The sequence below is a fragment of the Alternaria ventricosa genome (assembly GCF_023758065.1).
Source record: "Alternaria ventricosa strain BMP 2768 chromosome Unknown scaffold_1, whole genome shotgun sequence".
Taxonomy (NCBI): Eukaryota; Fungi; Ascomycota; class Dothideomycetes; order Pleosporales; family Pleosporaceae; genus Alternaria; species Alternaria ventricosa.
The window spans coordinates 2865831-2880125 of record NW_026055681.1 but is presented as its reverse complement, the minus strand read 5'-3'; the positions used below and the strand labels follow the sequence as shown (position 1 = coordinate 2880125).

At 33.2% G+C, this 14295-nt stretch overlaps 2 protein-coding genes across 2 annotated transcripts; one reads left to right on the top strand and one right to left on the bottom strand.

The window, feature by feature from the left end:
• Positions 1-10918: 10918 nt before the first annotated feature.
• Positions 10919-11683, top strand: J4E93_000991 (uncharacterized protein; the record flags this gene model as incomplete). The annotated part of the gene is made up of 1 exon (XM_049338947.1): positions 10919-11683. One exon carries the CDS (start codon positions 10919-10921, stop codon positions 11681-11683), a length of 765 nt encoding a protein of 254 aa, XP_049204832.1.
• Positions 11684-12460: 777 nt separating this feature from the next.
• J4E93_000990 (uncharacterized protein) lies at positions 12461-13414 on the bottom strand (the record flags this gene model as incomplete). Its single annotated transcript, XM_049338946.1, has 1 exon — positions 12461-13414. One exon carries the CDS (start codon positions 13412-13414, stop codon positions 12461-12463), a length of 954 nt encoding a protein of 317 aa, XP_049204831.1.
• Positions 13415-14295: the final 881 nt, after the last annotated feature.

Genomic DNA, 14295 nt, shown 5'->3' with positions numbered 1-14295 from the left:
TCTAGACACTCTAAGTTTAGAATAAATACTTTACCTAGTATATTAAGGCTTTAAGTGTATAGATCTCTACTACACTCTTACCTAATAATATACTATAGAAGAAGAGTACTACTTCTACTATAGAGGCGCTTATTAGTAGTTTTAGCGCTAGTATAGACTCTTTATTTTTCTCTTCTTCTCTACCTATATACGTAAATAAGCGCAGGCCTCTCTAGATAAAAAAGCGCTTTAAAGGTAATAAAGTATACTTCTAGACCTAGAAAGTAATAATTAAATATAAGCTAGTAATAAACTAGAAGTTTCTTAGAGATAGAAAGTTATAGTTTATATTTATTAATGCTAAGCTATTCTCTATAGTCTAGTAGTAGGTTACTCTATATTTTAAAATAGGTAGGTATAGTAACTAGAACCTACTAGAGTTTATTAAATACTTATTATTTTACTATAGTAATGTGCATAGTAAGAAGTAGACTCTAGTGCGCCTAGATTATCTATACTAAAGAAAGTAATAGTTCTTTATAGAATTCTTTATTACCTTTAGCTAGACTCTAGCGTAGGTAGGTAGGCTCTATTAGACTAGTAAGTATAAGCTAAAATAGCTTTATAACGCTTTAAATAACTATATAAAAGAGGTCTCTATAAATTAGAGTATATTATATACTAACTATAATAAGGTAGTTCTTATATATAAGGCTATTACTATAGACCTTAAGATAGTAGAGATAGAGTCTACCTAGAGGTCTTAGCTCTTTTACTTTATACCTATAGCGCTCTAGAGGTAGAACTATAATAGTAATATCTATATAGTAAATATAAAGATAGTAAACTCTATATCTAGAGACTTCTATAGAGGTCTAGCCTCTAACTAGAAGAACTAGATTTCTATAGATATATTTAATAAGCGTAAAGTAGTAGGTATCTATATATAGTATAGTTATGCAGGCTACTATATAAGAGTATACTCTAATATAGCTATAATACGTTTTATTACTATATAATTAGTTAGTTTAGATAAAAAGAGAGTATATTTAAAAAACTAGCTACCTCTAGAGAGAGTCTAGCTTAGAGATAGACTATAGTAGCACTATTAAAGAAGTTACTAATATAAGACCTTAATACTTACTTAGTTAATATTAGCTAGTCTATAGATAAGAGCCTTTTTTTAGTATTCTTATTCTTAGAGAGCGCTAAGTAAGTATAGACGTTAGTTAACTTAGAGTATAAGTACTTCTATGTAATAGATAAAGTAGTAGCTAAGAAAGTAAGTATTTAATTTCTTAAGTTAACTCTATAATTACTACGTTAGGTAGTAGGTCTCTTATAGAACTCTATTATTTTGTAGTTAGCTATAGTAAAATATAATATTAATAGTTAGCTAACTTGCCTTATTACCTATATAGTTCTAAATCTATATTATAATATTATTTTAAGTAAGCTATAAATGCGCTATAAGAGCGTTATACTTAATATTCTATAGAGCCTTCTTACTATAGATTAGGCTAGTAGAATAGTAGTATATAAGTATAATTAGGCTCTAGCGCAGCTAGAGATTATAATAATTAGTATAGAAAAAGTAGCTAAGGTAGTAAGCTATAGAGCGCGCATTTCTAGGTATAAAGGCGTAGTTCTTATTATAAGTATCTACGCTCTTACCTATATCTTATAATAGTTATACCTCTTATTAAGTAGTATTTAGCACTTCGCAGAGCCTAAGCTAAGTAAATTACTATCTAAGTTAGCTAAGTTTTATAATCTTTTTAATAAGAATAAGGCTAGTAGATTACCTCTCTATTAAAGCTACCTTAATTATTATATTAACTTATCTATAAACGCGCGTAAACGTAAGTAGAACGCGCTATAGAGCCTTTTATATTTAATATTACGTAGTTAGCTATTAAAGCTACGCGCGCAGCTTATAGACCTACTTAATAAGAGGTAGATCTAAGCTAGCTTCTTCTTTATAGAGTTACTAGTTCTTCTTATAAAAAAGGCCTCTAAAGGTTAGTACCTCTATATTAACTACTATAGCCTTAATAAGATTATAATTATAAATTACTATCTACTACTCTTAATTAAGAAGATGCTGTAAATACTCTTAGAGGCTTATTAGTTTACTAAAGTTAACGTTTATACTACGTTCTATAAGCTACGTATAGCTAAAAGTAATAAGGTAAAGATAGCGTTTTATACCTATTTTAGTTTATTTAAGTAGCTTATCTACTTTTTTAGCCTAACTAGTATATCTATATTCTTTTAATAGTATATTAATAGAGCGCTAAAGAAGGCGCTAGAGAATTTTGTAATAGCGTACCTTAATAATATTCTTATTTACTCTAGAGAAAGTAAAGCTAACTACTTTATAAAAGCTAAGTAGGTTCTTACCTTACTATATAATACCTAACTTAACCTAGACTTTAAGAAAAGCGTATTTATAGTAAAGAAAGTCTACTACCTTAGCTATATTATTAAGGTAAAACGCGCTATACGTCTAGACCTAGATAAGCTCTAGGTAGTCTAGAACTAGCGTACGCTTATAACTATAATAGACGTATATAGCTTTCTTAGGTTTATAAATTTTTACTATAACTTTATCTCTAATTTCTCTAAAGTAGCTACTTCTCTTTATTACCTTATAAGTAAGTCTACTCTATTTAGGTAGAAGTTAGAGAAGAATAGAGCTTTCTAGATACTAAAGTCTATATTTATTATAGGCTTTATTCTCTATTAGTAGAACTCTACTTATTAAATAATTATTAAAATAAACTACTTAGGTATTACTCTAAGTAGGTGCCTTTTATAGTATATTAGTAGCGTTCTCTACCTAGTTATATACTACTTTATAGCTTTTATAAGTAAGAAGTGTAACTACACTATTTATAATAAAAAATTATTAGCTATAGTACGCTACTTTAAAGCGTAGTTAGTAAAGCTTACTAGTATATATAAGTCTTTTAAGATTCTTACTAACTATAAAAACCTAGAGTATTTTACTAGTATACGCAATCTTAGTAAATAGTAGTATTACTAGGTAGAGAACTTCTCTAAGTTTTAGTATATCTTATATTATTATTCTAAGTATCTTACTATATACTCTAATACGCTAAGCTACTATAAGTAGAACTATAGAAAGAACTTCTACTAAGTAGTACGTATTATAACGTTTATTAAGATCTCTATAAGTATAGCGTAGGTCTAGGCAGAGAATAGACCTCTACTAGGCTTCTTAGTATTTCTTAACCTCTATATATAAGGCCTATAGAACGCTGCCTTAGTAGAGAATTCTAGCTATATTAAGTAATAAAAGGTAGTTTATTTAAGCGTAAGAACGTTTCTACTAGAAGCTAATATAACTTAGTAGGTTAGAGACTACTTTATTAGTGCGTATAGTATACTACTTTAGAGAGGTATTCTATAGTTACTAAATTAGAAGCTACTTATAATAATAGTAATCTAGAGAGCCTATAAGTTAGGCTTAGTAGAGTACTCTAAGAAGAATATTACCTTTTATTATATATACTAGAACTACTACTAAGATAGTATATTAAGTAACGTTGCGCGCTATATTTAAAACTACTACTACTACGTAGCCTACTTCTCTTAGAAGAAGTGCTAAGAGCTATTATAGCCTATTCTAGTAGTAGATAGATACTAGTAGTAGATCTTAATAGATTTTATAATAGAGCTACTAGCTTATAATAAGTTCTTGCTACGCTATCTACTTATTATTACTAATTAGCTATTAAAGTTTATCTAGTTAGAAGTAGTTACCTCTATAGCCTTAAACTATATTGCGCAAGTATTCTATAATTACTAGTAGTATTTCTATAGATTTTTCTTAGTCTTAATTATAAACTATAGCTTAGACTAGTTAGAGGCTTTCTAGACTACTTTATATAAACTTACTAAGGTAAAGTAGCTTCTTTTAACGTTTTACTACCTCTAGACTAATAGAGATATAGAGTAAATAAACTAGAAGGTATAAGCTATATTACGTATAATAGTAACCTTTAAGTAGACTAACTAGCTAGATTACTTTCTAGCGTACTAGCTAGCTTTAAATAACTATAACTCTAGCGTTACTAAGGTAAGCCTAAACCTATTACTTAATAGATATATAGTAGATACGCTATAGTAAGTTCTATTACTAGATAGGTCTATACACACGTCTAAAGGTTACGTAGTCTAGTTTATAAAGTACCTAAAGTTAGAGCTTAATCTAGTCTAGGTAGTAATTACTTTTACTTAGTAATAGTAATAAAAGGTAACTAATTAATTATAATATTCTATAGAGTATTTCTAGGTTAGTAATAAGGTATAGTTTTCTATACATAATATTAAGACAAACTACCTAAGTAAAAAGCTTAACTAGCTTTAGACTAAGTATATAGTAATAGCTATACTATTACTACTTATAGTTATATTAGACTTACTTAGAAACCTACACAAAACTATTTATATAGACTTAGTAGAATAGGCTATAGTAGATTCTCTACTAAGCTAATCTTTAATAGACGCATAGCCTAAGCCTATAGTAGACCTAAGTAAGAAGAATAAGAACCTGCGTAAGTAGATAGTTAAAGAGATTCTATAGGTAAAGAACGCTCTAGGTTAGAGCTAGAGAAAGGCCTTAGTAAAATAGGCTAGCTATATTACGCTAATATAAATTAACCTACTAGAGCTATTAGAAACTAAAGCTCTAGATTATTTTAAAGCTAAATATAGAGATACGTGTTTTTATAATAGACTAGTATAGTATAATAAAAAAAGAAGTTAATTTAATAGCCTTAAGTCTATACTATCTAGTGCGCACTATAAATCTTAAGAATAGTAGGCTCTATAGGTACTCTATAGACCTAAACTAGAGAAGTACTTAATCTACTTAGTTCTTCTCTATCTTATAATAGATTTACGCGTCTAGGTTACTACTACTTATTATAAACTTATTCTTAGACTTAAAAAGTTTCTTTTTAATCTCTAAAAGCTTCTACTCTAGCTATAGCTATAGATTCTTTTTATATAGAGGTAGATTCTTCTTAGAAAGAAGTAGCTTTTTCTAGAGCTAAGATAGCTCTAGATAATTACTATTAGTAACTATCTAGTTTTAAGGTAGCTCTAAAATTAGCTTACTCTTCTTATTATAATAGTATCTATTATAGTTATAGTATAAAGGTAGTAGGCTATTATTAAGTAGAGTATTATTCTTAGAGAAAGGTAAGTTAGAAGAGATTTAGAAGAGAAAGATATTACTATTCTTACTTATATTAGACTTAGATATATTCTTATAGAAAGAGATTATAATAGCGCGCTAAGAGTAGTTAGAAGTAGAAGAGTTAGTAGTTAAGGTATAGTCTAGAGCTAATCTAGACCTACTAAGCTACTTAGCTATATTCTTTATTAGCTTCTTCTAAACTTTTTTAATAGTATTATAAACTTTAGAGGTATAGTAGACTATTTCTACGTAAAGCGCTAGAGAATTTTACGTAGAGATAAGTGTAGAGGTATAGCGCCTAGAAGTACTACGCTACTTACGTATAGTAGAAAGAGCTTATATATAAAGGTTTAGAAAGAGTATAGTACTAAGTTAGATATTAACGTAATAGTAGCTTTAGTAATTAGTATCTTTAGTAGTTTAAGAGTAGTTATAAGAGAAGTTAAAGTAGTAGTAAGTATAGCGCGTAGTAACTTTATACTTCTTATTATCTAAATTATATTTATTCTTAGCCTAATTATTAATTTAGCGCGCCTTACGTTAAAACCTAGAGCTAGTTAGAGGTAGGTAATTAATTTAGTAATAGTGCTATAAGAGTGTAGTAGGCTAGAGTTAGTTCTAATAAGAGTTAGTATATAGATAGTATAGAGAAAGTTAGAACCTATACTATAATCTAACTAAATATATTCTTCTACTAATAAAACTAACTACTAATAACGTTTAGAGCGCTACTAATAAATTATACTAGGTTATTAAGTTTATTAAAGCTATAACTAAACGCTATAGAAATATTTATACTTCTCTAGAAAAAGTTAAAGAGAAAGAGCTAGTTATTAGTAGAACGTAAGGCCTTATACTTTTACTACGTAGAGAGCTTATAAGATATAGCTAGACTAAAGCCTTACTTAGCTATAGTAAGAGTTTATTTAAAGTAATAATAGAGAACGTAAAAGCGTAGAGTAAACTTAAGTATAGTTTCTAATATAGGCTATATAGTACTATAAGTCTTTAAATCTATAATATAGGCGTTTCTGCGCTAGGCGTATAACTAAATATAGTAGTTCTAGTTATAGAAGGCGTAGCGTAGTTTAGAGTTAATAAAAAACTCTAGAGTATACTTTATATATCTTACCTTATAGTAGCTATAGAATAAATAAGATAAATCTAAAAGAAGTTAGCTTATAGTCTAGACTCTTACAAGAACCTAAATAAAATAAACTAGAACTAAGCTTATACTTATACTCTCTAAACTTTATAAGTAGCGTAATATATAGTAGATATAGAAGCTTCTTAGCGTTAGACTTAGTAAACTTTAAATTATTAGAATCTCTCTCTACCTTAAACTAGTCTATATAGTAACACTTATTCTATTATATATTAGTTAGAGTATAGTCTAGACCTAATTAGAGTTCTTACCTTAGTATTATAGAAGAAGCTATGTCTAGATAGACTAGTTAGCTTTCTTAGATCTTAGCTACTAAAGGCGCTAGTAGTAGTAACACTAGTGTTACTATTACGCGCGTCTAAGAAACTAGTAGAGGTAAGTAGCACTAAAGCTACTAACTAGGCTAAGATAATATAGAACTATATAGCAAAAGATATAGACGTAGTCTAGAATTAGTAGGTTTTTAAAAGAAGCTAGCGCAGAGGTTATAAAGTAAAGAATTTAAAGTAGGTAAAGATAAAAGTAAGTTACGTTAGAGCGTAAGTAAGGCCTTAGATAGAGCTATATTATAATTATAAAAAATTATAATATAACTCTAGTCTAGATATAGTTTAGAGTTATTATAACTCTATATATAAGCGTAGTAGAGGTTATATAAGTAAAAATTTTTACGTAGTTTAAAAACTCTATATACGCAAACCTACTTTTACGCGTTACTTATTAGGCTTATAATCTTAATATAGAAGTATTCTCTATAACGCTATACTACTCTCTAGACTAATATAGTAGAAGTAAGTTTAGAGGTATATAATAGTCTTAGGCTTTGCCTAAGCCTAGACTAGAATAAAGAAGATATAGGTAAGGTCTAGACTTACTACACAAATCTCTAGATTCTGTACGTAGCCTCTTAAGTTCTAAGCCTTATAATATTCTATTAATACTTAGTATATTCTAACTCTAAGGCTAGTCTATAATATAGCCTAAGAAGTAATACTATAGATAGCTTTATAAGAAAAGAAGATAAGTTAAGTTAAGCTATAATAAGCTATTCTAGTATAAACTAGAGTATATCTTTACCTTTTTTTTTCTCTATATAGAGTTTTTTAGAGTATTTAATAGTGTTTTAAACTAGAATAGCCTCTAATAGTCTAAAAAAGTCTAGTATAGGCTATTTTACTCTAACTCTTTCTAGCGTAGAGTTAATAGTTCTTTAAGTCTTATAATTAGTTTTAAAGAATAAAATATTATACTTTAAGTAAATTTATATAGATAAATAACTTTAACTATTATAAGAGACTTTTATATTTATAGAGAAATTTCTATCTAGATATTACTTAAGAGCTTCTAACTATACTATAATAGCTTATAATAGGCTAAAGTAGGCTAGTACTACTTATTCTAAACTAATTCTTACTTATATATACTAGTAAACTCTATACTACTCTAGAAAAGGCTAAAAGAGCCTAAAAGAGAGTACTAAAGGCTATACTAGAGGTATCTAGATAATACTAGCCTAAAAATTCTTAATTTTCTTTTTCTTCTTATTAATCTTAGAAGTAAAACTAAGCTTAATATTTCTAAAGTTCTTAGAGTTCTTAGCTACTCTTACGTGCTACTACTCTAGGCTAGAGATCTTAAAGTTAAGAGTTATAATAGTACCTCTAATAAATATAGTAGTAGGCTTCTAGCTAGAATACTACTAAATAAGTTAGTATAAGCTATAATAAGGTAAAGTAGAGTAAAGAGTACTAAAGAAGCTAATAATAGCTAACTAAGAACTAGAATAGCTTATAATAAAGTCTATTAGAGTCTATTAGAGTATATTAGAGTATATTAGAGTATATTAGAGTATATTAGAGTATATTAGAGTATATTAGAGTATATTAGAGTTACTTATAGCTTACTTAGAAGAAATACTTTTCTCTAACTTCTACTTAACTTCTAGAGCGCGCTTAGTAAATATAGTATTAATACTCTTAAAGAATATATTTTACTTCTTACTTAACTTAAACTTCTTATTAAGTTAAGTACTAGACTTAGAAGTTTTAAGTAAATAAAGCGCATTTATATAAAACTATATTTTATTCTATAAAAGAAAGTAATACCTACTATTATTAGTTAAAATAGCCTAGAATAGGCTATATTAGACTAAAATAAGCTACTTAGATACTATAAATACTCTACTAAGTCTAAAAGAGTTAGATAAAGTTATAAAGAACTAAAGTAAGCTAAAAGAAACTAGAATAGGCTTAAATATACTTCTAAATATACTTTCTAACTTAATAGCACTAATACACTAAAGTATACTATAAATTCTTACGCGTAGTATTAGTAAAGTTAACTAAAGAAGGTAAAATAATAGTAGTAATAGCTATAGCTTAGATAGTCTTACTATTATTAAGTAGATCTTTAATAGAGCTAATAGAAAGAGAGAAATTATTAGTAGTAGTAGTAGACTTCTTTCTAGTTTCTATCTACTTTAGAATCTAGTATATCTTATTATAGTCTAGAAGTCTCTTAGAGAGCTACTTCTAGTTAGTAATAGTCTAAAATAGCCTAAAAAGAGCTAAAATACACTAAGTCTATCTATTATAGAGCTATTTACTACCTTTATACTTAAAATAGAGTAAAGAGAGCTAATAAAAGCTATAATAAAGTAGAAGAGAGTAGAAGAAAGACTTATAAAGAAGTACTTATAACTATAAGTTTAGTACTATCTATACTAAAAAGTCTAGATAGTAGAGCTATTCTCTAAGATAGTAATATTCTTAATTATACTACTAAAAATATTATAAGTATTATTATCTATAAGTATAGAGAAGTAGTAGCTAATAGTACTAAAGGTATAGTTACTATTCTTTAACTAAGAGGTAATATAGCTAGTATAAGAGGTAAAGCTTATTTTTAAAAGCTTTTTTATATAGTAGTTAGATATATAAATATAGTTATTATCTAATATAGTAAAGATTAGTATAGAATAGCTTAGATTAGACTATTAGAAGCTAGTGTAAAGTATATAAAGTAAATATAAGTAAATAGATAGCGTAGAGGTATAAAGTAGGCGTTAATAGGTATAGGTTACTTTTTATAGTCTAGTTAGTATTATTTTAGTATAAGTTACGCTAAAACTCTCTAATTTAGTCTAAAATACTCTATTCTACTTTTAAAGAGGCTAGAATAAAGTATTTTAAGCTAACTAATTATTTTTAGGTTTTAGCCTTAAATAGAGTAATACTTATAAACTTAGAGTATTATAAAATAAGAGAATAGAAAAAAAAGATCTAACTAGCTAAAAATATTCTAGGCGTATAAGCTAACGCTAGCGCTACTAGTATAAGTAGTAGCTAAGTGCGCGTCTATATATAATCTTATAATTTTCTATATCTACTAGAATTTTCTTACTAGCGTTTCTATTACCTATAAGTATATTATACCTACTTCTACCTAGTATAGACTATTATAGACTAGAATAGACTATCTTAAGCTATAGCTACTCTCTTCTACTTATTACTTATTTCTTAGACTAGATTAAAAGTAATCTACTTTAAAAAAAAAAAAAATATTAGATTCTAGCCTATAAAAGTTTAGGCTAACTTAGCCTTAGGTATAAATACCTTAGAACTACTACTATAGCTTAGTAGTAATTTATCTCTAGTCTTTTTAGAATAATATACCTAATTATAGTCTAATATTATATATTTAGTATTTAACTAACTCTATTATTTAATAATTATTATCTTTAAATTTTTTTTTTTTAAAAATTTTACTACTATACTATTATATTATATAAGAACCTAAAATACTAAAAAGTACTCTCTCTTTTTTAAGAAAATCTAAAGTATATTATATATACTAAGAATATAAATATAGTATATATAGCTAATATCTTATAAATAATAACTTAGTAGCTTAAAACTTTCTAATTACTAAAAAAGTAGTAGTATTAGATCTAGTTTATTAACTTTAGCTACTAGGCTTTTAGCTAATACTTTATAAGTAAGCTATTTTAGATACTATATTTAATAATAAAGTATAATATACGTAAGTACTAGCTATTTTAGCTAAATATAAAATCTTTATCTAATATTAGTATAAATAAAAAGAGTAAAAAGATATAGTAAAGATAGCTAAGTAGCTATTATAAGTAATAGGTTGTTTAGTTAATTATCTAGTTTATCTAGTTTGTCTAGTGCTAGTATATTAAATATAAAGTCTAACATGAGATAGTCTAAATAGGTATAGTGACGCGCCACGCTAAGCGCACGGCTCTCGCACAGTAAGTAAATACACTTGGGGCTTCCTCTTATCCTTTTCACACACACAAGAAAATAAGATACAATGGCGAACAAAACTAAATACGAGAAGTTTCTTAAACGAAAAAACCGCAAACAACGAAGCAGCATCAGAAACGCGGAGTGCGACCGCGAATCAAACATCAACAACCAAAAACGACATCCTAATCACTTTGGAAACCCAGGTATGAGACTCACCCCAAAAGCCGCCTTGGAGAGAACACTGAGAGTTTACCGATTTCAGAACCTTTAATGGACACCGCATATAATCCCGACCACGACCCGTTCGAAAATGATGACATGGACAGCAAATGTGCCAAAGACAAGCACATCCGCTTGTACGCACACGACGGCAAGTGCTACAATCACGCTGTCATCGCGAAGGGTCCCTCTGTAGCGGAAAGCGACATTTCATCGGTACCCGTCGACGTCCAGCATCCCCTCTCCACCGAGACCACAGCAAACGCGCAGCCGGAGAGTGATATCAAGATGCTTGAGACTCTTCATTCGGCGTCATATATCGAGGGTAAGACACGAGCAAAGGGCACTAGTAGAATTATATCGCTAGAGCAGCCTCCATGGCGCACAAGCCTTCCCCCACGGAAGCCGGAGCATGACTACGGTGTCACAAAAGAAGGCGTATCACTTCACGGCAGACTGTCGCCCTGGCTCTACCTTTGCGATCACACCTGCGACCTGGGCTTATGCGACATCACCTTCCGCCTAACTTATGCTTGTCCGCTTGGTCGGGCCTGTCGCTGGAAGCACGAGATCCTGTGGGACGAGCTGAGCTTCCTCATCACTAGCGGTCGCCTCAATCTCCATCGAGCTCGTACCATGCTCGCCAACTGGGAATCGACTACGACGCCGGCTGATGACGTTGACGTTTGGTGCCGCATGAACACCATCATCGACCGTCTACAGTATCTCGAGGCGCCAGCTGTGATTAAATACACATATCCGTATCTGTTCCCCGTCCGCGACTCTCACGCTCTCTTCGAGAGACTGAGCGACTGATAGAGCGTTGGGGGATACATTACAGCAACAATATCAAGGATGCAGCGCAGAGCTCTTTCTCCTACGATACGCGATGCCTGGCTGGCAAGCAGCGCACCCAAGCACTTTTTGCTTGCCGAACGCCGCACTTGCCGACACAGGACATGCAACCTCCTCGCGCCGAGGCGCCGGACCTCAAAGCCTTTCTAACCAGGCGGAAGAACTTGTCCGTCCTGGTAGCTTCGGGTAGCGGCCTCCAGCGCCTTCCATGCCACCCGCTTCTTGCGCAGTCGTTGCTCTGAAGTTCTACTTTCGCAGCAGGCGTAGCTCACTCCATGCCCGAAAGATCTTTGCACTCCGCTGTGATCTTTGGGCGTGTGAAAGTCGTCATCGTGCGATCTGGTGCTGTCTTGATCGCTTTTGAGATCTGATAGGTGCCCTGATCATGCGATGCACCCAACCATAGAGCGATTGCCTAGTACGTATCGGTCTCGCGCTTTGTCACTTGTTGACACAGCCGTTGCCTGATGCCAACCGGTCTAGCGCTCTACTTCAGTGTCAATTCGATCTGCTGTGCTCGCATAGCTTGATCGTAGACGCATTAGTTGATGGGGGGAAGAGGTGAGGGTGTACGACTAGAATGGTGAAGATCATCACAGCATGTAAAGTACACCAGTAGCAGTACCACACCTCGTGCATTCTCTTCCTTCTTCCCGTGTCTTCGTTCGCATCGTACTATCTAACCCATGAGTCGTACACGATGCCTGCCAGCGCCACACAAGTATATCATTCCGATCTTCACACGCGTTCGGCATCGTCACCGCCAACATCTGTGATGTGGAACAGCAACATGACATCCCACTTTTCCTTGAAGACAGTAACCTTATTGACAGTCTTGTGACCTAGTCCCTTCCTATGCTGTATGAGGAGGTAAGCGACCCCGGAACCATTCGGTGAGCCTAATAATGCATTGAACTCCACTGAGCCTGCGCTGTATGTTGTCCCTGGCCATTCTTTTACAACAAGTCTGCCCTGTAACGTTAGATAGGTAACACCAAAGCGCGTGACATCGTTGAGGACGTTGTGTCGAAGTACGTAACGTAGGTTTGACTTCTCGTTGGCTTTCGACAGCCATTGGAGATATGCTACATCCGACCAGTGTTTCAATTTCGGGATAACTGAGTAGCATCGTGCGCACTCTTCAACCATGGCTCGGGCTGTGTAGTTGTCATACGCCACTATAATTCCATCCGAGGGGTTGATGACTTGGCAAAACAACGCTTCCGTTGCTGCACAGCCTTGACCACCCACCGCTTTCGGGTCCTCGCGTTGGTGGCCGACGCACAAATTGGGTCCTTCATTCTCATCAAACCCCCCATTTAGTCCAATGAGCTCCAGAATGTCGCCGAACCATTCCTTTGCGGTATCTGGGTACGTAAACTCGTCCTCTTCGTACCCCCATTTTTGGAGATCTTGCACAGCTGTGAAAACACTTTCAGTCGATTCTGATGGTGCTGCGATGATCAGTTTAGATAGCTTGGCGCCTTTTACAACCAGCCTCTCGAACTTTTGGCTGACGCGCCACCAATCAACTTGCTTCGCATCGTTCGAGCTACTCGTGTCTACTTTTAGCGACACCGCAAGCTCCTCAAACGGTGATGAGTCTGGATGCGCGGCTGGAACTGGGGTCGAATCTTCCAGCGCACGGGTTTGAGGATTTGACATCATCTTTTGAAGGAGTCTGTTAAACATGTCGGGATGGAACTGAGGTCGCGCTCGGATGTAGTGAGTACAACTGGCATACTGGAGCGATTGTATACCAAGTGGACGCTGTGATGAGTGACATTGTTCACAAACAGCTGTGAAATACGTGTTGTCAACATAGTCAGTACATGAGACTCACCGTAAACCACCGACTTTGTACTCTACGCATTTCACGGGCGCGAATGGATTGGAAAACGATATGCGTTTGCATCTTTCCCTATCTCTTCCCGCTGGCTGCATAGCGCGTGTTCAGTTCGGTCTGGATAAATGGTATTGACATTTAAGCGGCGCACGTTGCTGTCTCGAAGCTCTTTCGGTTTTGACTAAAGATTCCAGTGATGGAAGTGCTGTCGTGGAGAGGTCTGATCGCGCACGTCGTTCCGGGACTCTTCCTACACGCAAAGTGGTGTTGAGGATCAACTGAGCCACTGCGCAGTGTCGCATTCGGCTGATGGTAATGATCCTTCATAGGAAGTAGTCGTTCCAGCTTGCTTGACGGATGATCTCAAATCTGCGTGTCATCGAAGTTTCGGGGTCGGAAGTGCCGACGCCATGCCCTGGAAGGGACTAGGCGCACTCAGATTAAGGTTGCCATCTTCCCGATGTTCCGACGACACGTCTTCATCACCCTTCTCCCTCAAATCTTGCGCATCGTCACCTTTCACTGCCGTACTTGGGCGCAGACAATCCATACATCAGGGCGCTTACTGAAATGTCACAGTGAGTCGCGTAGTCACAGTATTTTCTTCAAGGTGGGGCAACGGCAGCGGTGCGGTTATAATGGTATGGATTCTACTAATTGTCATCGAGAAAACAAGAAGAGGCGCTCCCGGGAAGCCCGTAGAACGGCATCGCAGCAGCGACCTCGT